Raw genomic sequence first — 17,706 nt, forward strand, 5'->3', positions numbered from 1 at the left:
TAGTCATTAAAAAAATTCCTTTACCTGTGGTATTTGGTAATGTGAAAATATTGACACCRTATTTCCACACTTCTGGTGTGTAATAATTATCAACTTCTTTAAAAAATCTGTTTAGATTACTTAAATCTTGCAGATAACTTAGGAACAATGCATATAGTTGTGACATGTCTTAGTCTGGAAAGGATGTTAGCAGTAGTAGAGGAATTCATAGGCCTCCTTCACACTTGTGTAAAAATTTTTCTGTGCTATAAGGTGTACACACCCTGGCTTGACCCCATCAGATAAATAATTACAGAGCTTCACACAGCCATGGTAATGAAGTAGAGAGAATACTCCAATTATATTTGTTGACACAGATCGCAGGACTCATGTCAGTGGGAAGATATTGTCCTTGCTTTTGCAATATTGTAAATAAGAAAAATAGTYATGAAGATGGAGATGAAATAGGAGAGATCTTTTAGTTTAAAAAAATTAAAATCCTCGTTTCAACGTATTTTACCTGGATTTTTTTTATATACAGTCAGTTGTTGAGTGATGGGTTTTGTCCAAGCAGTAGTAATTGGAAAGATATACTCTCTTGAGTTCTAGGCTCAAAGGCTTTAGCAGCTGTTTATTCTGCTGCTCCTGTTCAGTTGTTGACTAAACTTCTCTTGCTCTGATCCTGCCCCTCCAGGTTCTGTTCTGTTTTGCAAACTCATAGTTCATGACCAATTCCTGCCTGCCACCAAAACTTTGAACAACAGGCTTGCTCTGATCTTAGAAAACCACCCAGGCTGAAATAATTTGGGAAATAACAATGAGGAGAAGCTGTCAGGGTTTTGTTGGCATTATTGCTTATTTATGGAGTTTTGTTCTGTTTTAATGAGGACAGCCTATTATGTACTAATTAAGTACTATATTGCATAGTTTATAGAAAGAATGTGATGGGGAAGGCTGATAATATTTGGAGCACATTTAAGGATAATTGGAGAGATCCAATTGTATCTGAAAACTCCTGTATTGTATTTGAAAACTCCTGTATTGTTTTTAAAAACACAAGCACACGAGCTAATASACTCACATATATTGTTAACCTTGGTGCTGAGTTAACTGATTTTTGGTCTGGGAGTCATAGCAAGGAGCTCTTTACAATCTGTGTAGTTTATTTCCATTTTTGTCAGGATACACACAGAGTAAGGTTCTAGCCACCATCTGGTAAYGTGTGTGAGTAGAGAGCCTGAGTGGCAGTAAAAGAGGCTGGCAGTGCCAAGGCTGTGACTGGGAGCTTAGTCACAACATGGCAACACCTGTGCAGGGGACTATTCTTGTCAGCTGTGTCAGCTACTCTGCAAGGCTCCAGACTGGCTCACATTTATACCTTTTGTAATGGTCCTTTTTCTGTTTCTCTGAAATAAAAAGTTTGGGGTTTTAAATAATTTATGAACATCAGGAAAGCTTTTGAATTAGAGATTTGGAGCTGTCCGTGTCGTTCCTGACATTACAAATCCTGGGTGTATTACTTTTAAAGATGTTTTTACTAATTGAATTAATTCATCATGAGTTTCCTGTCARAAGTAAGTTACTGTGACAAAGGTAATGAGAGGAAACAAGAAAAGGGTAACCTTTTTGTCACTTTTTGAAGCCAAATTTATTTGAACATCACTTTAGTATGTCATTGRATTGTTCCAGTCATGCCACAGCTGAGATTTGATTTTATTAGTGCTCTCTTTTTGGTGAGTCTCTTATTTGGCAATTGTTTTTAGTTACCTAAGTATGTGCCTGTGAGCGGCTGATGTACTTGTTGTCCACACCCGATCCTTGAAAATCATTTACCAAGGGATTTAAACTGTTTAGGTTTATCTTCTCAAAATAATGTCCCTACATTTAGCAATGATTAGTATTTAAAGCTCTGCAAAAGTGTCCAGCTTCTCTGTCATAGAAGTTAGTAGGAATAGATCATGGAATCYGTGAGTGGTTTAAATTGGAAAGGATATTAGATGCCTAAATGCCTTTTGAGAATTTAAGGCTCATATGCTGAGATTGGGTTGATGTTATTGTCTAATAAATTTTCTAAGCAWAGAGTTAAATAGCCAACTTCTGTTTAGCATTATCATCATATACTGTTTTGCTGTAAAGGTTAATTTTCTGGTAATTAGTATCTTAACAATCAGTTGAACAGATCTAATGTCTTATTGCCAATGGCAAGGTTCCAATTTCCTGCCCCTGTTTTCTCCTTTCATTCTTTGCTCAGATGAATCCATTTTTCTGGTGGTGCTTGTTTCCTGCTGGCATGATGAGGTGGGCAGGATTTGCCATGGGTTCAAATCCATGCTCTGTAGTGCCAGGGAAGCTGGGTCTGCATTAGTGTGTGTGAGGCACAGGATCTGTTATCTCTTTTATGTTGCTATGAAGTCTTTTCCCATTCACTCCAGAGTAGATGACAATTTCYGGGGGGAATTTCAAGTTTGTGACTATTCATACAGAATCCTCACAGCTTTTGTACATCTGATACAGAATTCTGCTGGAATTGTAGAGGAATGTGCAGTCTGATTGAACAATGGTCAGAATTTGTCTGCCTCTAAAGAGGACTTTCATATCTGTGCATTTCTTCTACAATTCTCTTCTGAACATTGTGTTGAAGGGTTTTCTCGGCTCCTACTCAGGTAATAAAGTAAGGCTATATTTGGGGTTTGGAGGTTTGAAAAAGCTGTAATTTTACTGCTGTGATAAAGASTTACTGCTCTATGAATCACTGCATTTTACCTTTCTGCTGAAGTGTGCATACAAACTACAAATACATATAAATAGTAGGTGTCAGTACAAAAAAGTTTATTATATATTTAGACCTTCCCTTCAGTGTTTTTTCTATAGAAATTTAAACTGCTGCACTCAGCTGTTACTTTGAAGTCTGCTCTTTGTGGTTGTTTCTTCCCCCCAGCCTTCTGAGGAAATAACCAGGTGCTGTTTCATCCCCATGTCCTTTGTGCAGTGTTATAACTGAAATGTTTTAATCCTTACATTTAAAAGAAAAAAACCATAAATTTTCAAGAGATTTTTGATTTTCTGTGATAACAATGCATCTTCTGCTTTGTTCTTTACATTTTCTTTAGATTCTGAGTTAGAAATGGAAACTTTTGGAGAGACCGTATTCATGAGTTTGTTACTCATGAGAGACCATGAGTTTGTTACAAACCTCCAAAAATGTGACAAAGCTGTGTTGAGGTTACAGGCATCACAAACACTATGAGTTTGTATAAGCAATAATATCTTGGATGAAAAGATCCAACATAGCTTAATTTAAGCATAGAAATACGGAGTTAAGATAGTGCTTCTCAAACAAGATTAAGTAACCTCTATTAATTAGGATCTTGCAACTTTATTTTTATCTTTTTTTAAAAAATTTTAAATAATTTTTTGATTCAGAAGAGGCATCAAACCCCTTGAATTTCACTATAGGTTCCCCTCAGTGCAATAACATGTCTGACTTTCAGTACAAGATTTGGCAGCAGGGAAAGAACTAGAAGTATTTTACACTTCCCAGTCTTTCTGGATGGCATGTCAATAACTGAATGTAGAATAAGTGTTTTTTGTAAGGTCTTTCTCAATTTCAAAATGTGTTTTCTTTTCAGTGTTTTTATTCTGAATAAATAAGATAGTTTTAAGAAGCTACTGGTCTGAAGATAATCCTAAGAGAACTGTCAGAGATGCTATAATCCCTTTTTYGAAATTCATCACTGATGTATATTTAATGTAAGGTTTTTTCCACCCCAGAAAAAGGATGTGTRCTTTTAATTGTGGGAGTGATAGAAATTGAGAGGAATGATGTCTGATGTGTTTGTGAGCATTACTTTATGTAGATGAACTGCAGTCTGTGTGCGCCCTATGATTTCCTCCATAGCCCAAAAAAAACTTTAATATCTAAGAAATTGCCAGTGTGATTCCAGCCAAATTCTCAGTCTGATCTGGAGGCAGAGTATTACTGAATTTTTTATCAGTTAGGAGCTGGAAGTTGGAAACTTTATTAAGATTTCCTTCAGGGCAAGTACAGAGGGAGTCCAGTGGTGCAGTTTATGGCTTAAACATTACAGACCTTGTATCTGATGTGCAGCAATAGCTGTGATCACATAGGAAAGTTGTTTAAAAACATACTAAATGCTTTTAGTAGCTGGAGTTCCTTTGAGTGGAAAACGTGATGGTGGTTTTCTAGTTTTACTCTTGCCAAATATTGCCTTCGGTGCTGGCAGAGGGGAGGCAGAAGCACCAGAGAAACAAAAGTGAGACAATTTGAGGTGTCAATGTGACAACTGAGGGCACACATGAAATGTAAAAGAAGGAGCCAGAGCACTTTGAAATGCWTGGCAGTGGGATTTAAAATGGGAAAAGTGGCAGTGCAGCTTGATCTCTGTGCATAACTGGAATAATTATGTTCCACAGAATTTTCCACATGGTATATRAGTACCTAAGAATGCATAGAAGCTGGAAAGGAAATAACAGAGAAAGTTTGGTAAGAACATGGCAGATGACTGTGAATTGCAAGGAAAGAAAGAATGAGGCAATGGTACAGATTGTAGATGATAAATAAGGGCAGAGATAAGTATGATTCAGAATTTTAGAGAACAGAAAGTAGAGGGGGAAATAAAGCAAATTAATTTGTGTGTGGAAATATGTTGTGGAATTTGTTGTGAAATCAACAAAGAATGAGAGGATTTCTGATACAGGGAGAACATTGGCAAAGGAAATGTAATTTGCCTACTCCTATCYACTTGGGTTTGCTCTAAAGAGGAGTGTGTTAGGGTGGCTTGTTATCCTAAAGCTTTTACTAAAATCACAGAGAAAGGTGCCAAGAAGATGATGTAGGAGCTGGACATTTACTAAAATAGGTTATTTCATAATAGGAGTTGGAGTAAATTGAAATTTAGAATTAATTACATTTCTGTGTGTGTTATTGCAGTGGATAAGGGAGAGTTCTCCCTGCTCAGGCATATTGGAAGGGCAGTTAGCCATAATTGTGTGGGCAGGGAATCAGGGATCCAGGGAGGGTTTGAACCTCTGTAGCTCTCAAGAACTGGGAAATTTAGAAGGAAAAACCTTGCTAGAGGAGTAGAGGGAGGGAACAAAAATCATMATTTAAGATATAAGGGTAGATAAAATAAATGGAAAGGCTGCTTTCCTAAAAAGCTGGGAGATATGCTCTGTTTGCACCACATACTTACTTGATTTTTCTTTAAATTGATCTTGTATGCTGCTAGGTCCTGTRCACTCTCCTGCAGAATTCCTTGGAGTGTTCACTTCCCAGGCTGCTTTTTCTCACTTCTTACTCCTCTTACCTCCAAATTGTTTTAATTTTCCTAAAATATTTTTAATCTGGAGTTTATCTCTAGAAATGAGCCACGAATTAGAATGGGCTGATGCAACCTGTGATCAGATAAATTGTCCATTTTTCTGAGTCGTGTTGGGCCATATCCCTTTCTGTTGTAGATTTCTGCGGTGTCGCTTCAAGCTTCAGGCTCAAAACTGTGGTCAGTGAATTCTGGGGGGTTTTACCCACTTGTGTCTCAGTCCTGGCTGTGCCATCACCCTCTGAGCTCACATAGAAATATTGATACATAGCAGTCTTAAAAATTAACAAAGCACACTCATCATGTTCATCCTGTGCTGTAGCTGCTGATGGGTGAAATTTGACATCTACAGTAAAAGCTTTGAAGCTGTTACTGCAATTCCCAATTACCTAAATTGAGAATGAGGTGTCTTGAATCTGTCCACAGATGAGCAGCTGGGGAGAATTGGTTTCAGATATTCCCTCTGACTTGGCCAGAATGGATAGAACGGAGAGCTGCTGTGTATGAACAGCTTTGAAGGGAAACCAAAAAAAAACCACAAAATAGCCCCTAGTTCCATCTCAAAATTGTGTGCRTTTGGAGGGGCTAATGGTAATAAAAAGCAATAAAAACTGCTACTTATATTCTTACTGAGGATATATGATTTTGAATACAGAAAAAGAACAGATCCACTGGGTAAACAATTGCTGTTTTTCRGAGTAAAATTCATTTTAGGTCCCCATGCCATCTGTCCTAACCCACATGAACAAATTGCCTTTCTATTGAGAGTACATGGACTAGGTTTCAAGAATTGAATAAAATCTTGTTGATTTTGCTATCCCACATGAAAGCTCAGTGTTTSAATTTTGTAACTTGGGAATCAGGTGGTGATAAAGTTACTCTGTTTTTTCGTCTCCTTCTGTTGTAAGAAATTGTCTTGGGGAGATTGTGCCAGCAATCTGTGGTTTCTTTCAAAAGTATATTTAAGATGTAAAAAGTGACTCAAGAAACGGAGAAGCAGAATAATAGAACTGAAAGCTACATATAATTAGTATTAATATTAATGCAAATTATCCCATGATTGTGGAAGACATGATTGTGGAATTGGACATAATCAACGTAAATGGTGTTACTACTATGTTCAAATCRGACATGAAGCCTTAAATGGAGAATACTCTAATGTATGCAGAGATTTTTTTCTTCTTATCAACTACTTAGCATTTTTATATGTAACTTGGGGAAAAAAGAGAATCTCAAAAATCTGATTAGTGATTGATTTAGAGTTACTGCTACGTTTATCAGATTACACACCGGTGAGGTCTTATTCCATGAAGAGACCAAGTAAATGAGGAGGGGAAGTCTGTATCACTTGGTAAACAAAACAGAAATAAAAATATACTTTTTTACTATAGTRCTTTTAAAGTTCACAGAGAATGATTTGGCTTTGTAGAACCTTTAAAGGCCATCTCGTCCAGCTCCCCTACARTGAGCAGGGTAATCTTCATCTAGAAAAGGTTTAATTAGGGTGTTTTTCATCATTGACTGTGACAAACRGGACAAAATGTATTCTTAATAGCAGTGTTTACTTAGCAGACAGAACCAGAATAAAATTTACTAGATGAAAATTGAATCTAAGGACATTCTGGGTTAGAAATAGAGTTGKTTTTTAATAGAGTATGTAGTTAGGCATTTCACAAATGTAGTGGCAGTTACAGTCAATCCTTCAGTCTTGAAAAAACTGACAATTTCTAAATAATGGATTTTTTTAAAGCTACATCTAGCTCAAGTAGAAATTTAATTCAAGGAAGTGCAGAGGCCTGGGYTTTATGTGGTCCAAAATCAATTACYGACATTTTGGGTCTGGTTTCATAATCTGGCTTGCTGAATCTAGAGCAGACTGACTTCCTCACACCTTAAGGCACTTTTTAGCAGTTTCAGTTTCATTGCTGGCATGATTGTGAAGTCGATCTGGCAGTACCTCTTTCATATTCTGCTGTATCCACTTCCTGCAGTGCTGAAAATATTTATGGTGGTTAACAGTGATAGATAACCAGCTTTATCACTGTTTGATAAAGTACTTATTGCTTACAAGTACAGTAATCAATTAATTAGCTCTTTATTATAAAGAATCCATTTCTCTGCAGTATTGACAAGCAGAGAGCTTTGTAGCTGCATGTCAGAGTACTCTTACAGCTTTGTTTTCATTATTTCTCATTATGTGGAGCTTGGGATAATGGTTACAGGCTGTCCTGAAACAGAGTCAGGATGATGAACGGCCAAAAGGGGGRACATGGACGGCATCAGTAACGCATAATTGCAAATAAATCAATAACTAATGGCCCCTGAATGTGTTTACCAGTTCATTGTAGTGATGTATGGACCTCTGTAAACCCTGTGTGCCTTATAACAGTTATTGAGATGATTACAGTGGGTACTTTGGCCCTGGCAGAAATTAGTGTATCCAGGCTACTGAGACTRTAAATACAGTTTCTGAGCTTCCCGTCAGTGCCTGAGAAACAAAACGTTAATTTGAGGGAAAAATGAAACTTGTTTAATAATATTTGGAAACTTAATAAAAGAATGGCAAAATTTAGAAATTATTTGAACCTCTAGCATCTGAGTTTGAATATTACTAGTGGCACAGAAATCTTTGGGAACAGGTATATTTTTCTCTTGTGAGAAGTGCAGGTGAGATCATGTCAAAAGAAATAATCCTAAAGGTAAGAGTTTTCTCCCATCTTTCACATTACATGTTTTAGGAATAAAATCAAAATTAATTCAGATGAGCTGTCCTTTGAAACATCTGTAGACGAAGGGATAGTCTTGTATTGTTTGAATTGATGTTTTCTTGGAGAAAATCAAGAAAATATCTACATTTTCAGTTGATTCTATGGTATTCACAGATACCTCTGTGGTAGAGAACATTCGTATTAATCACTATGAAAATTAAGAAATATATACAAAAAAAGACAATATTGCAACATATTTTGTAGTATGTCAGAAAACAGAAGTCACTTGATGTCTGTCATTTAATCAGCATTGCCTCCTTAAGATGATGAATTGTGGCAAATGCAGCATGTGCTGCTGTAGCTTAAAATATTGCTGGAGTTTAATTGCACCATAATCAAAATTTAAATCTACAAAATAAAATTATAATTTGAAGAGGTTTCTATATTTTATTGCACTGTTGTTTATTTTAACAYTGATCATAAATGTAGTTGCTTTTCACGCATAAGCCTTTTAAAGGAAGGGGTACGGAACATCTTTGGGAATAGCACATGGTTATTTGTGACTTAGAAAACTGCCATGAAAATCGATTGCATGCCTCATATCATGATAATTTATTGCAGCACTTTCATTGATGTTCTTTTACTTCTCCTTGGCAAATGATCAAGACGAGTTTTGTAACAGTGTTTGCAGTTGTTTATGCAAGATTAAGTTATACACATAGCTGTGTGTACATCTCTATTGTATGAACATCTTGTTTAATTATCTGTGAGACATAATACTGTTAAAACAGGAAAACAAACAGGAACATGTTCCATTGTTATGATGTGGTGAGGAGATGATGAYGAGAATCAGGGCCACACACTGGAAATTACTACCAGTAAAACAATCCTGACTTTATTCTCTCATATCTGATAATCTTATGTTCATTACTGTTGTTAATGGTAACCAGAAGCAGGTATTTAAAATYTGGCCATACCAGTACCAGTATAGACTTTGTGTCTTAGAGTTGTAATCATTTGAAATTAGGAAATTCATTTCAGTTGCATGTATTAAGTTCAATTCCCACCATGAGGGAGTAGTAAACAAAAAGTTGAATGATCATTGTATCCCTTTCTTGAGACTGTAACAGAACTTAGCACTCTGAATTATTGCACATTCATGTACTGGAATAATTTCCCTGTGACTCTCTACTCACCGTGTTGACTCTACAGAGATTGTTGATTGTGCAATTTGCTGTGACAGACAACAGTAATCCAAATAAGGGGTTAAAATACATTTGATGATATAGCTGGGATGGTAAAGGTGTTGGAAGAATGCTGTGTGGGGTATTTCTGTACAGCACAGATATCCTTTTGAACACAGAACAGGTCCACAAGGAATGTTGGAGGTTTATTTAGAATTKTTCTTTCTCTGGAGAAATTATCTGYTCATCTTTATAAAGCTTGAGGCTTTGTCTCCCTCTCAGTGTGGGTGGAGAGCATCTTAAACCTGCTCTTTGTTCTGTGGTCAGTCTTGAGCAAGCCTCAAGTAACTGTTCTGTGTTTCTCTGGTCACAGAGTCCCAGAATGGTTCAGGTTGGAAGGGACCTTAAAACTTGTYTCATTCCATGYCCTGCCATGGGCAGGGACTCTTCCACTACTCATGAATGCTCCAATCCCATCCAGCCTGGCTTTGGACACTTCCAGACTTTTCCTATAACTCCAGGCTCTCAGTCCTCTGAGCAGCTGTGCAGCTCACTGGGCAGCTGCCTCCAGTGCACAGATTCTGTTCCAGTCTCCACATCGGAGTGGAACATTGATGTTGTGTTCATCTTTAACAGAATCAGGCATGGTTGTGTTGCTTTAAACTGAGAAATGTGATTTATTTGGGCATTTGTGAGGAAGTTTTWAAACATTGCTTCTGTAGTAGTTTTATTTCTGTAGTGTTGGGCAGCATGCTTGGCATAGAGTAAKTTTTTTTATTTCATACTCTTACTTTCTGAAATAGTGGTGATAAAGTTAAACAAGCACTAGTGCTGAATATTGGAAGAGAGCTATTGCATTTCAGTGATGCATCTTTCTATAATTGTTATCTTCCTTTTTCAAACCTCTCTGATTATTAATCATATCTGGCTAATCAGATCTGGTTTTAATAGCTGCAGTAAAAGAAACAAAACCAGTGAAGTGCAGCAGCTTTRAGTTTATCCTTTGGATAGTAGAAAATAATTGCAGTGTATTTATCAATGGGTGCTAATGAGAGCTCTAGTCCAAAAGTGATTGAGTGTCTGTGGCATAGTTAGACATTGAGTAGTAGAGCTTTCTAGTTTTTTATTGCRCTGGCAATTTCTTGACTTGATGTGGCAGAGCCTTAAAACTGACATTGTCAGGAGCAATTTCAAGTGCAAATTTACTGTTAGCACAGTTCACAAACTGTCTGAAGAGCTGCACTAGCCCGAATTTGAAGACAGTTTTGCCATTGCTTTTTTAATTAATCTGGATTTTACTACCTATTACATATTATCTTCATGTTTATTTTATTTAAAAAAGGAAAAATTGCCAGGGTTATAAACTGAATAAGGAGGAGTTATGTGGCCACAACCTTTGTGGCTGAGTTTTATGGTTTTTATTAGCAAGCCAAGGAAGATGGAGCAGGCAATAAAAGTTTTACTACASTCTCTTGCTATTGCTTTCAACTTYCTTTCCTCACATTTCAGATGTTTATAAAATAATTTTGGTCATGATTAACATAGTAAAATAATGTGCAAATGTGTTRTATTATGGTTTCTATAGACACTGGAGCATTTTGAAATTGAGTTGTTTCAGTATTAATTGTACAACAGTGCCTACTGACTATTTCACTGACTCATTATCTTCAGAGGGTGCACTAAATCCCTTCATTTCTTTCATACTSTGCTAGAAAAGGGTACCCTGTCCCTTCAATTACAGAAAATATGAAAACAAYGTAAAATCATGCTCAGCTACTATGTCAATTTTCTGTCACTCTTGCAGCAAAGCATTTAATATTAATTTAATAATTTCCTGCTTAGCATTTGGTTCCTGCTGAAGCCACCTACCTCTAGTGCCCYAAAACTGAGCTGGTCAGCAAACAGACTATCAGGATTTTCTTTATGGGAAAGAGGGAAAGAGGAATAGATTTGAATCTTTCTTTACTTACTTTGAAACTTTAAATAATTTAAGTAGAGTCAACAAAAAGTAAAAYGGGGTTCAAAAATTTCATGCTATAGTTTGCCATCTAAGTGTTTTTGCTTGTTAGATAAACTTTACTTTTGATGGTCTGAGGAGCAAGATTCATTCACGGTCAGCAATTACAGCCAAGAGTATTTTCATTCTTATTTATATATTTGTTGTCTTAGKAATGTCTTGTTTATTTTCACTTTTTGAATGTATGGTTTCTTACTAATCCTTAAGTTGTTTTGAAAATTKGGACAAAAAGTGAATGTAAAACTCAAGTCCTGTTATGTGTTTGTAGTAAGTAGCTTCTGATTTCCAAGGGAGTGTTTTGATATTCAAAATCTCAAATACAGAAATTTCGATATACTGAGACTTGTGATCAGTGTAGCACTCTTTCTTAGAGCAAAACAGAGACTGCTGATTCTTGGATGAGAATTGAGAATAGAATATTTCCTTCAAAATATTTAGTGATAAAAGCTAGGCTGTGTTGCTGAGTCTTGGACATAGACAGAAGCTGTGCACTAAGAAGAATTTAATTTTTATTACTTCACATTTCTGAAAAAAATACCCTGTATTTGCTTTTTAAATTGAATGTATGGATGCACCTGTGACTGTGCTGCTTGTGCATGTCTGAACTGCAGTCTTCCAATGACCTTGACAGCTTTCAAAYTGGAACTGCTGATGATAATGGTCATCAGTTTTTGCAGAAAGAAAAGATTGCTCCTTCTCCTCCCTCACTGAAGGACTTTGAATCACTAATTTGCAGTCTGATGGGCTTTGCCTCATTTAAGATTGCACTATTTTCTTTCTGAATTAAAGGAGCAAGGTTTGAGCTTGTTCATGGTTACAGAGTGAAGCTGCTTCTGTTTGACTTCAATTTTTAACATCTGAATAAGGAGTAGCTTAGAACTACCTGAAATAATGATATAGACAAGGCCAAGCTGTGATTTAGACAAACTGATTTGGATGTTTTCTATTAAACTCTACTACATTTTTCTCTGCTGTGAGATGATTTAGATCAGTTCCGCTTATCTATTCATTGCCTTCTGTATGTTTTGACAAATGAGACTCTTGTGTCTTTCTCGAGGAAAAAGAAAGCTGTAGACTAGCTCTCAACAGCTCTGCTATTGGAAAAGGCAGTCTTACTGAAAAAATTCAGGACAGGACAGAAAAGAGATATTTCTAAGAACTTTAAGGGTAAATTTTSTTAAATGCATGACAGTTTTTATCAAGACAAGGTTTTTATCTTATTAAAAAAAAAATCAAGTAATGGTTTGAGACTCAGAAGATATGAGTTCAGTTTACAAGCTATCCTGGTGAATTTCAGATTGATCTAAGGTAAATCACTAAATGCTCTTATGGTTCAGCCTCTTTAATTAAAAGGGAAAAAAACCCAACCAAAAAATAAAATAAAAAAACAAACAAAAGAAAGGCAAGCTATTTCTTTTCTCTTCTGGTTTGTTTTTTGTATATGAACCTGTGAAATGCCTTTTTGCCTTCATACAATCCTGATTTCTGTAGCCTTCTGTCTTCTGCTCTRAGAGCTATGGAAATATTTGGTGTAAATGGCCCAAGAGTCATGGCAACTTTTTATGAGTGCCTGATTGTTGTATCTGTAATTTCGGATAACACAAATGTTCTCTCAAAGGGACAATTTGGGCAAGGGACCATGTACCATTTATCATCATCAGTGACTGTGGACATGCATTCAGATGGGTTTTGGGTGGTAGACACTCTTCCTAGGACACTTTTTGGAATGTTCTGTTCCTTACCTTTGATGATAGAGTAATAGATGTTTAATGTCACAGGYGGAAAGTGCTTTACTTCCTTTTTTAATACGGATATGAAAGAGAAGCTTAGTAGGTTTGTGGTTTTTGTCATAGTACAAATGTCTTGTACGTGACAGATAAAGGAGTGAACACAACCAAAGGACATTGCTTTGGCTCCTCAGCACACAGCACGTTTTTCTGAATTTTGGCAYGCATGTGATCCTTGCCAATGCTGAAGGAACATCAGACTTTGCAGTCAATGTTTGCAGATGTTTCATAAGCTTTGTTACGCAAGGTCTCAACTTGTGTAATGGATTCTCTTTTACCCTTATGATTTAGCAACTGGAAATAATAGAATAAGGATTAAGTGATGAAACTTGATTGCCCRAATTTCTTAGGGGAGAGGAGCGATCTTTGTATTAGTTATTGAACACTTACATTGCAGCAATTTTTTGGGATAAAAATACCCCATTTAATCTGCAGTGAGGAATATTTGTACGTGGGGAAAAAGGTCATGCTGTGACTTCTACCAGGTGCATGCTTGGGGAGCTACTGAAATCAACATTTCATCTGGCTGTGACAAGTGTCACCACTGTTCACACCAGTAGGAACCATAGGTATGAATTATCTCAACTGAGACAAAGTCTCCTGTTCTAGTAGAACACAGGATTATCACTGCAAAGAGTGGAAAATCTGCACTTTCAGAAATACTTCATGTCTTCACAACACTTACAGAAAAAAACATTTTTATATTACTCTCTTTCTACTATATGTTCTCAATGCTACAGCAATCATTTACAGCACTGTCTCCTGAAGCAGTATCTGGGGATTTTTTTCTACTGAAAAATGCAAGACTTTGTCACTTCTCTTCAGAGAGCCTTGTATTTCCGAGGCTTGTTTCACTCTGAAATGAGTAAGTCTGATAGCATTTACTAACTGGTTTTGTTCCAGAAAGTGAATGAGAACAATTTGCAAAAATGTATGATGGTTTTTATGCCTTTTTTATGTTATAATTCTAGTTGTTAAGATGTGTCTTGAAGTCTTGAAAGGTAAAAATTTGTGAGACAAGGAGTATACAAAGCTTTTAAGAGTTGAGTAAAGGCACTGATACATATTGRGACTGTGGGCATCTTCAGTTGTTATCTTTACTTAGCTTTTTAGTCTGTGTATAGTAAATACTGAAGACTTATCTTAATTTTTCATAAATTCAGAAAATCTAYGCATTTTTCTTGAAACTGGCTTCAGAGATGTGCAGAAATATTATTACTGGGACACAATTGGCATGCAATTCTATAAAATTTTGAACTTTAGCTACAAACATATTCCTTGCTGGATTAACAGTTTGGGATTAAAGTAATCTTTATTCTTTTTGTATTTGTACATTACATATTTATTTCCYGATTCTGAATGTTCCATATTTATCACTTTTGTTTTTTTTCCAGAAATAGGTAGCTTGCTAGTATCTATGTTAGGCAARGGATGACTTTGATCATTTGCTCTCCGTTGTTTGAGTTTCTGTCTTCCTCCCCAGTCAGAGAAGAAAGGCTGTTGTCTGATGTCAGTCAATATTGAAAGTTCCTGCTGTTCCATGGTTTTTGGAGTGGCTTTGYTAGGCTGTGCCTATGACTGAAGCCACAGTCCATTGAAATGGGAAACAAACTGATATTCTTTTGCTACTTTGTGGTTGTGAAATTTGCTGTATGCTCATTCCTACAAATTAACAGGAAACATGATGGCTGCTGTCAATTTTAGTGCAAATACTAAAAAGACTTAGTGGTTATCCCTGCTCTGTGTGTGCATTTTCAGATTAAAATACAGTGATTTTATTCCCTCCTTAATCTTAGTGGTTGATGGGCATTTTAAAGAGTACAGCAATTTCAGTCTCCTTTGAAGCTTCTCACAGCAGCATGTCCTAAAATGTTGCAAGGAGAAACCATCAGCCAAGTCTTCAGCAAACTGTGGTATGTTGGGAATTGGGTTTGTAATGACTAGCGCAGTCCTTAAAATATATTGTGCACAGTTACCCTCCTTACATTCTTTAATGACAATCTATTTTTAATAAAGCTTTTTACCTTGGTTAATTAGAGTTAGTAATAAATCTCCTAGTCTGCTGATTAATCTTAGGAAATATCTCAGACCACACCAATGGAAAATGAGGTTGCACGATAAGCTGCACATAACTTGACTTTTTATTGGCRTTACACTTACAAGAAAGGTCTTTTGAAGAATATGGAATCTTTGCCATGGTATGCAATTCATGCAGCAAACCTCCCATGGAAAATAGGGAAAATAGTTTCTCTAGGATTTTTCCATTTGTTACTTTCAAGCACACAGTTAAATATTACAAAGAACTTGATACCTAAGTRTACTTAAGACCCTCATGCACATACAGGCAGAAACTACCCCCTCTGTATTCTGTATAAAGATGTAATATCAATTCTCTCCAGTAAAGCTGAAGGTATTCTCATGTTATGAGTTTTCAATACTGTTGCATGTGCCTAAACTCCCAGACAGTTATTTCCAGCTGATTGTAAATGCTAAGGGCAGATGATGGTGCCCAAGTAACCATTTGCAAGTATTCTGCTCTCTAGGAGCAGTTTCTTTCTGGAACCCATGCTGAATGCTTTCCTAGTTCCTTTCTTTGGAAAGCTGATGTATGTGTTTCCCTCCATCCAGAATCCTTCTCACAGTGCAGCCCCTCTGTCCTTACGTGGCAGAGCCAGTCCTGGCTCCAGGATATCTGTATTCTTGGTGGAGAGCCTGAAAGCTCAAGCCTGCTGTCTGTTTGAGGTGGTTTATTATGTTAATTAACCCCAGCCCCTCTGCCTGATGGCAGGAATGCTGACTAGTCAGCCTGTAGTATGGTTCGTCATTAATAGCAAGAACATCTCTGCTTGGTCTAGGGCCCCAGGTTTTCCTCTTCTAAGCTGCTACAGTCCAGCAATAGTTCTGTGCCTCTTGTCCCTCTAGATAATTGCTGGAGCTGAAGAAAACAGGGCTAAGAGTTCGGAATATCTTAGTATTCTGTTGGTTTTCAATATTTTTTATTCTCTATGCCTATCAGAAAGATTTACACCTTTTAGGAAATCCAGTGGATGCCAATCCTTGGGAATCCAGTCCTGCAGTAGATTTTAAGGGTATTATCCATGGATCTTTGCTGAGCAATTAACTTCAATCAGCATCTGTTTTTTCTTTTCATTATCTGGTGATGAGGATGTTTTTCTTGATTATTGTCACTTTTGTCGCAGGAGAGAAGTCTGCAGAGCATGCATTTCCATGTTTCCTGTTCCATGTAGATAATTTTATCTTCAGAGTWCATTCTGAATTCATGTCTAATATAAAGTTTATACAAGTTAACTTCTAATAGTCAGCACAATACAGGGTAGATCACTTTGTCTTAAACTGCTAGTTTTAAACTTACAACTAAAGAACYTGAAAATGTTTTGGTTTGCATCTGTTTAAGAAAAATTATATTACCTGAATTTTTACTTAACTTTTGATTGTCTTCCRCAAAATAGTTACTGAAACCAGAGATTGTGCTGAATTTAATTTAAGGGGTTTTATACTAACATTTTAACAGCTTTCTTTTTTAGTGTCATAACTTATTCCAATAGCAGGTACATAGATGATATTCATGATAAAAGTATCAGTCTGAAGTTTAGTCACATACATTGTTACACAAACTCTTCTATGACTATAAATGACAGCAAAATTTTATTTGCCATTTTTTGTTATATCTTGCTGTATCCACAGCGTCGAGTTTCTTCTTTCCCAGTACGGGCGTGTTGAACCATGCAAGTGACATTTTTGTATTGTTTTGGGGGAAGGAGGGATTTTGCTGGTATAAACAGTGAATTTTTATTTGGTTACAGGTAATGATTAATACTGATGGTTGATCTCTTTCTAAAGCAATACTGTATGGATGTAACTGCCCAGAAGTTAACTGGTAGGAATACAATTTGAAAAAAACTGCCTATTAGTGTTAAATTTTTCTGCCTGCAGTCAGTTTTAACCATATGTATCCAAATGACTAAAATCAGGACAACAGCAATTAAAATAATGATGAAAATTGAATATAGGAGAAAAAACAGAGCAGAAAAATAAGATAAATTTGTGTTTTTGAGATAGTAATATATTAGATACATTGTGTGAAATTATGCAGCATTTCTGAGAATTAATAATATTGTTTTTCTGCAGGATTCAGATTTCCCTACTGAAGGGACCCCATTCTTTGAGCTTACTAAAGATTATGTTCAACCCGTGAAATCTGGAGAGTATAAACTGAGCAGCATTTTGAAGGTGCACGACTTCGCCGTGACCTGGTAGGAACCATCAACAGTACATTAATTTTATTATGTACGTGTGGAGTTTTATTATTCAACAGGTCATTGAGAAGCATTTGCTGTAAGTAAATATCTGAAAAATTACTGGCAGCAGTTGGGGGGAGCGTTCTCTCTGAAGGATATGAAAGTGGAAAAACTGATCATGAAATGCAGTGGGAGCGTAAAATACAGTAAAACACCCAGGCAGAACTGTTTACAGACTGAGATTCATCTTTTATTTAGGAAGGGTGGGATTTGGTTAGTAGATATAAAAACAGAAACCAGAGATGACTGACTGTAAACTCAGGTTCAAGCAAACTGAATTATAGTGCTGAATATTTTTGCAATTTGTATTTGATTGCAGTTTATTCCCCTGGGTCAAAAATCAGAAGAGTTTAAATTTAGATTGGCTTGTAGC

General features: G+C 36.4%; 1 protein-coding gene across 1 annotated transcript in view; it reads left to right on the forward strand.

The window, feature by feature from the left end:
• Positions 1-17,706, forward strand: part of SPAG16 (sperm associated antigen 16) — a 342,338-nt gene that overhangs the window by 30,967 nt on the left and 293,665 nt on the right. Inside the window, exon 9 of the mRNA XM_057389798.1 lies at positions 17,164-17,288. Coding sequence (XP_057245781.1) covers positions 17,164-17,288 — 125 coding nt within the window. The remainder of the gene's footprint in view (positions 1-17,163; positions 17,289-17,706) is intronic.

The sequence above is a fragment of the Malurus melanocephalus genome, unplaced genomic scaffold (assembly GCF_030028575.1).
Source record: "Malurus melanocephalus ecotype Western Australia unplaced genomic scaffold, MMel_1.1 scaffold_20, whole genome shotgun sequence".
Taxonomy (NCBI): domain Eukaryota; kingdom Metazoa; phylum Chordata; class Aves; order Passeriformes; family Maluridae; genus Malurus; species Malurus melanocephalus.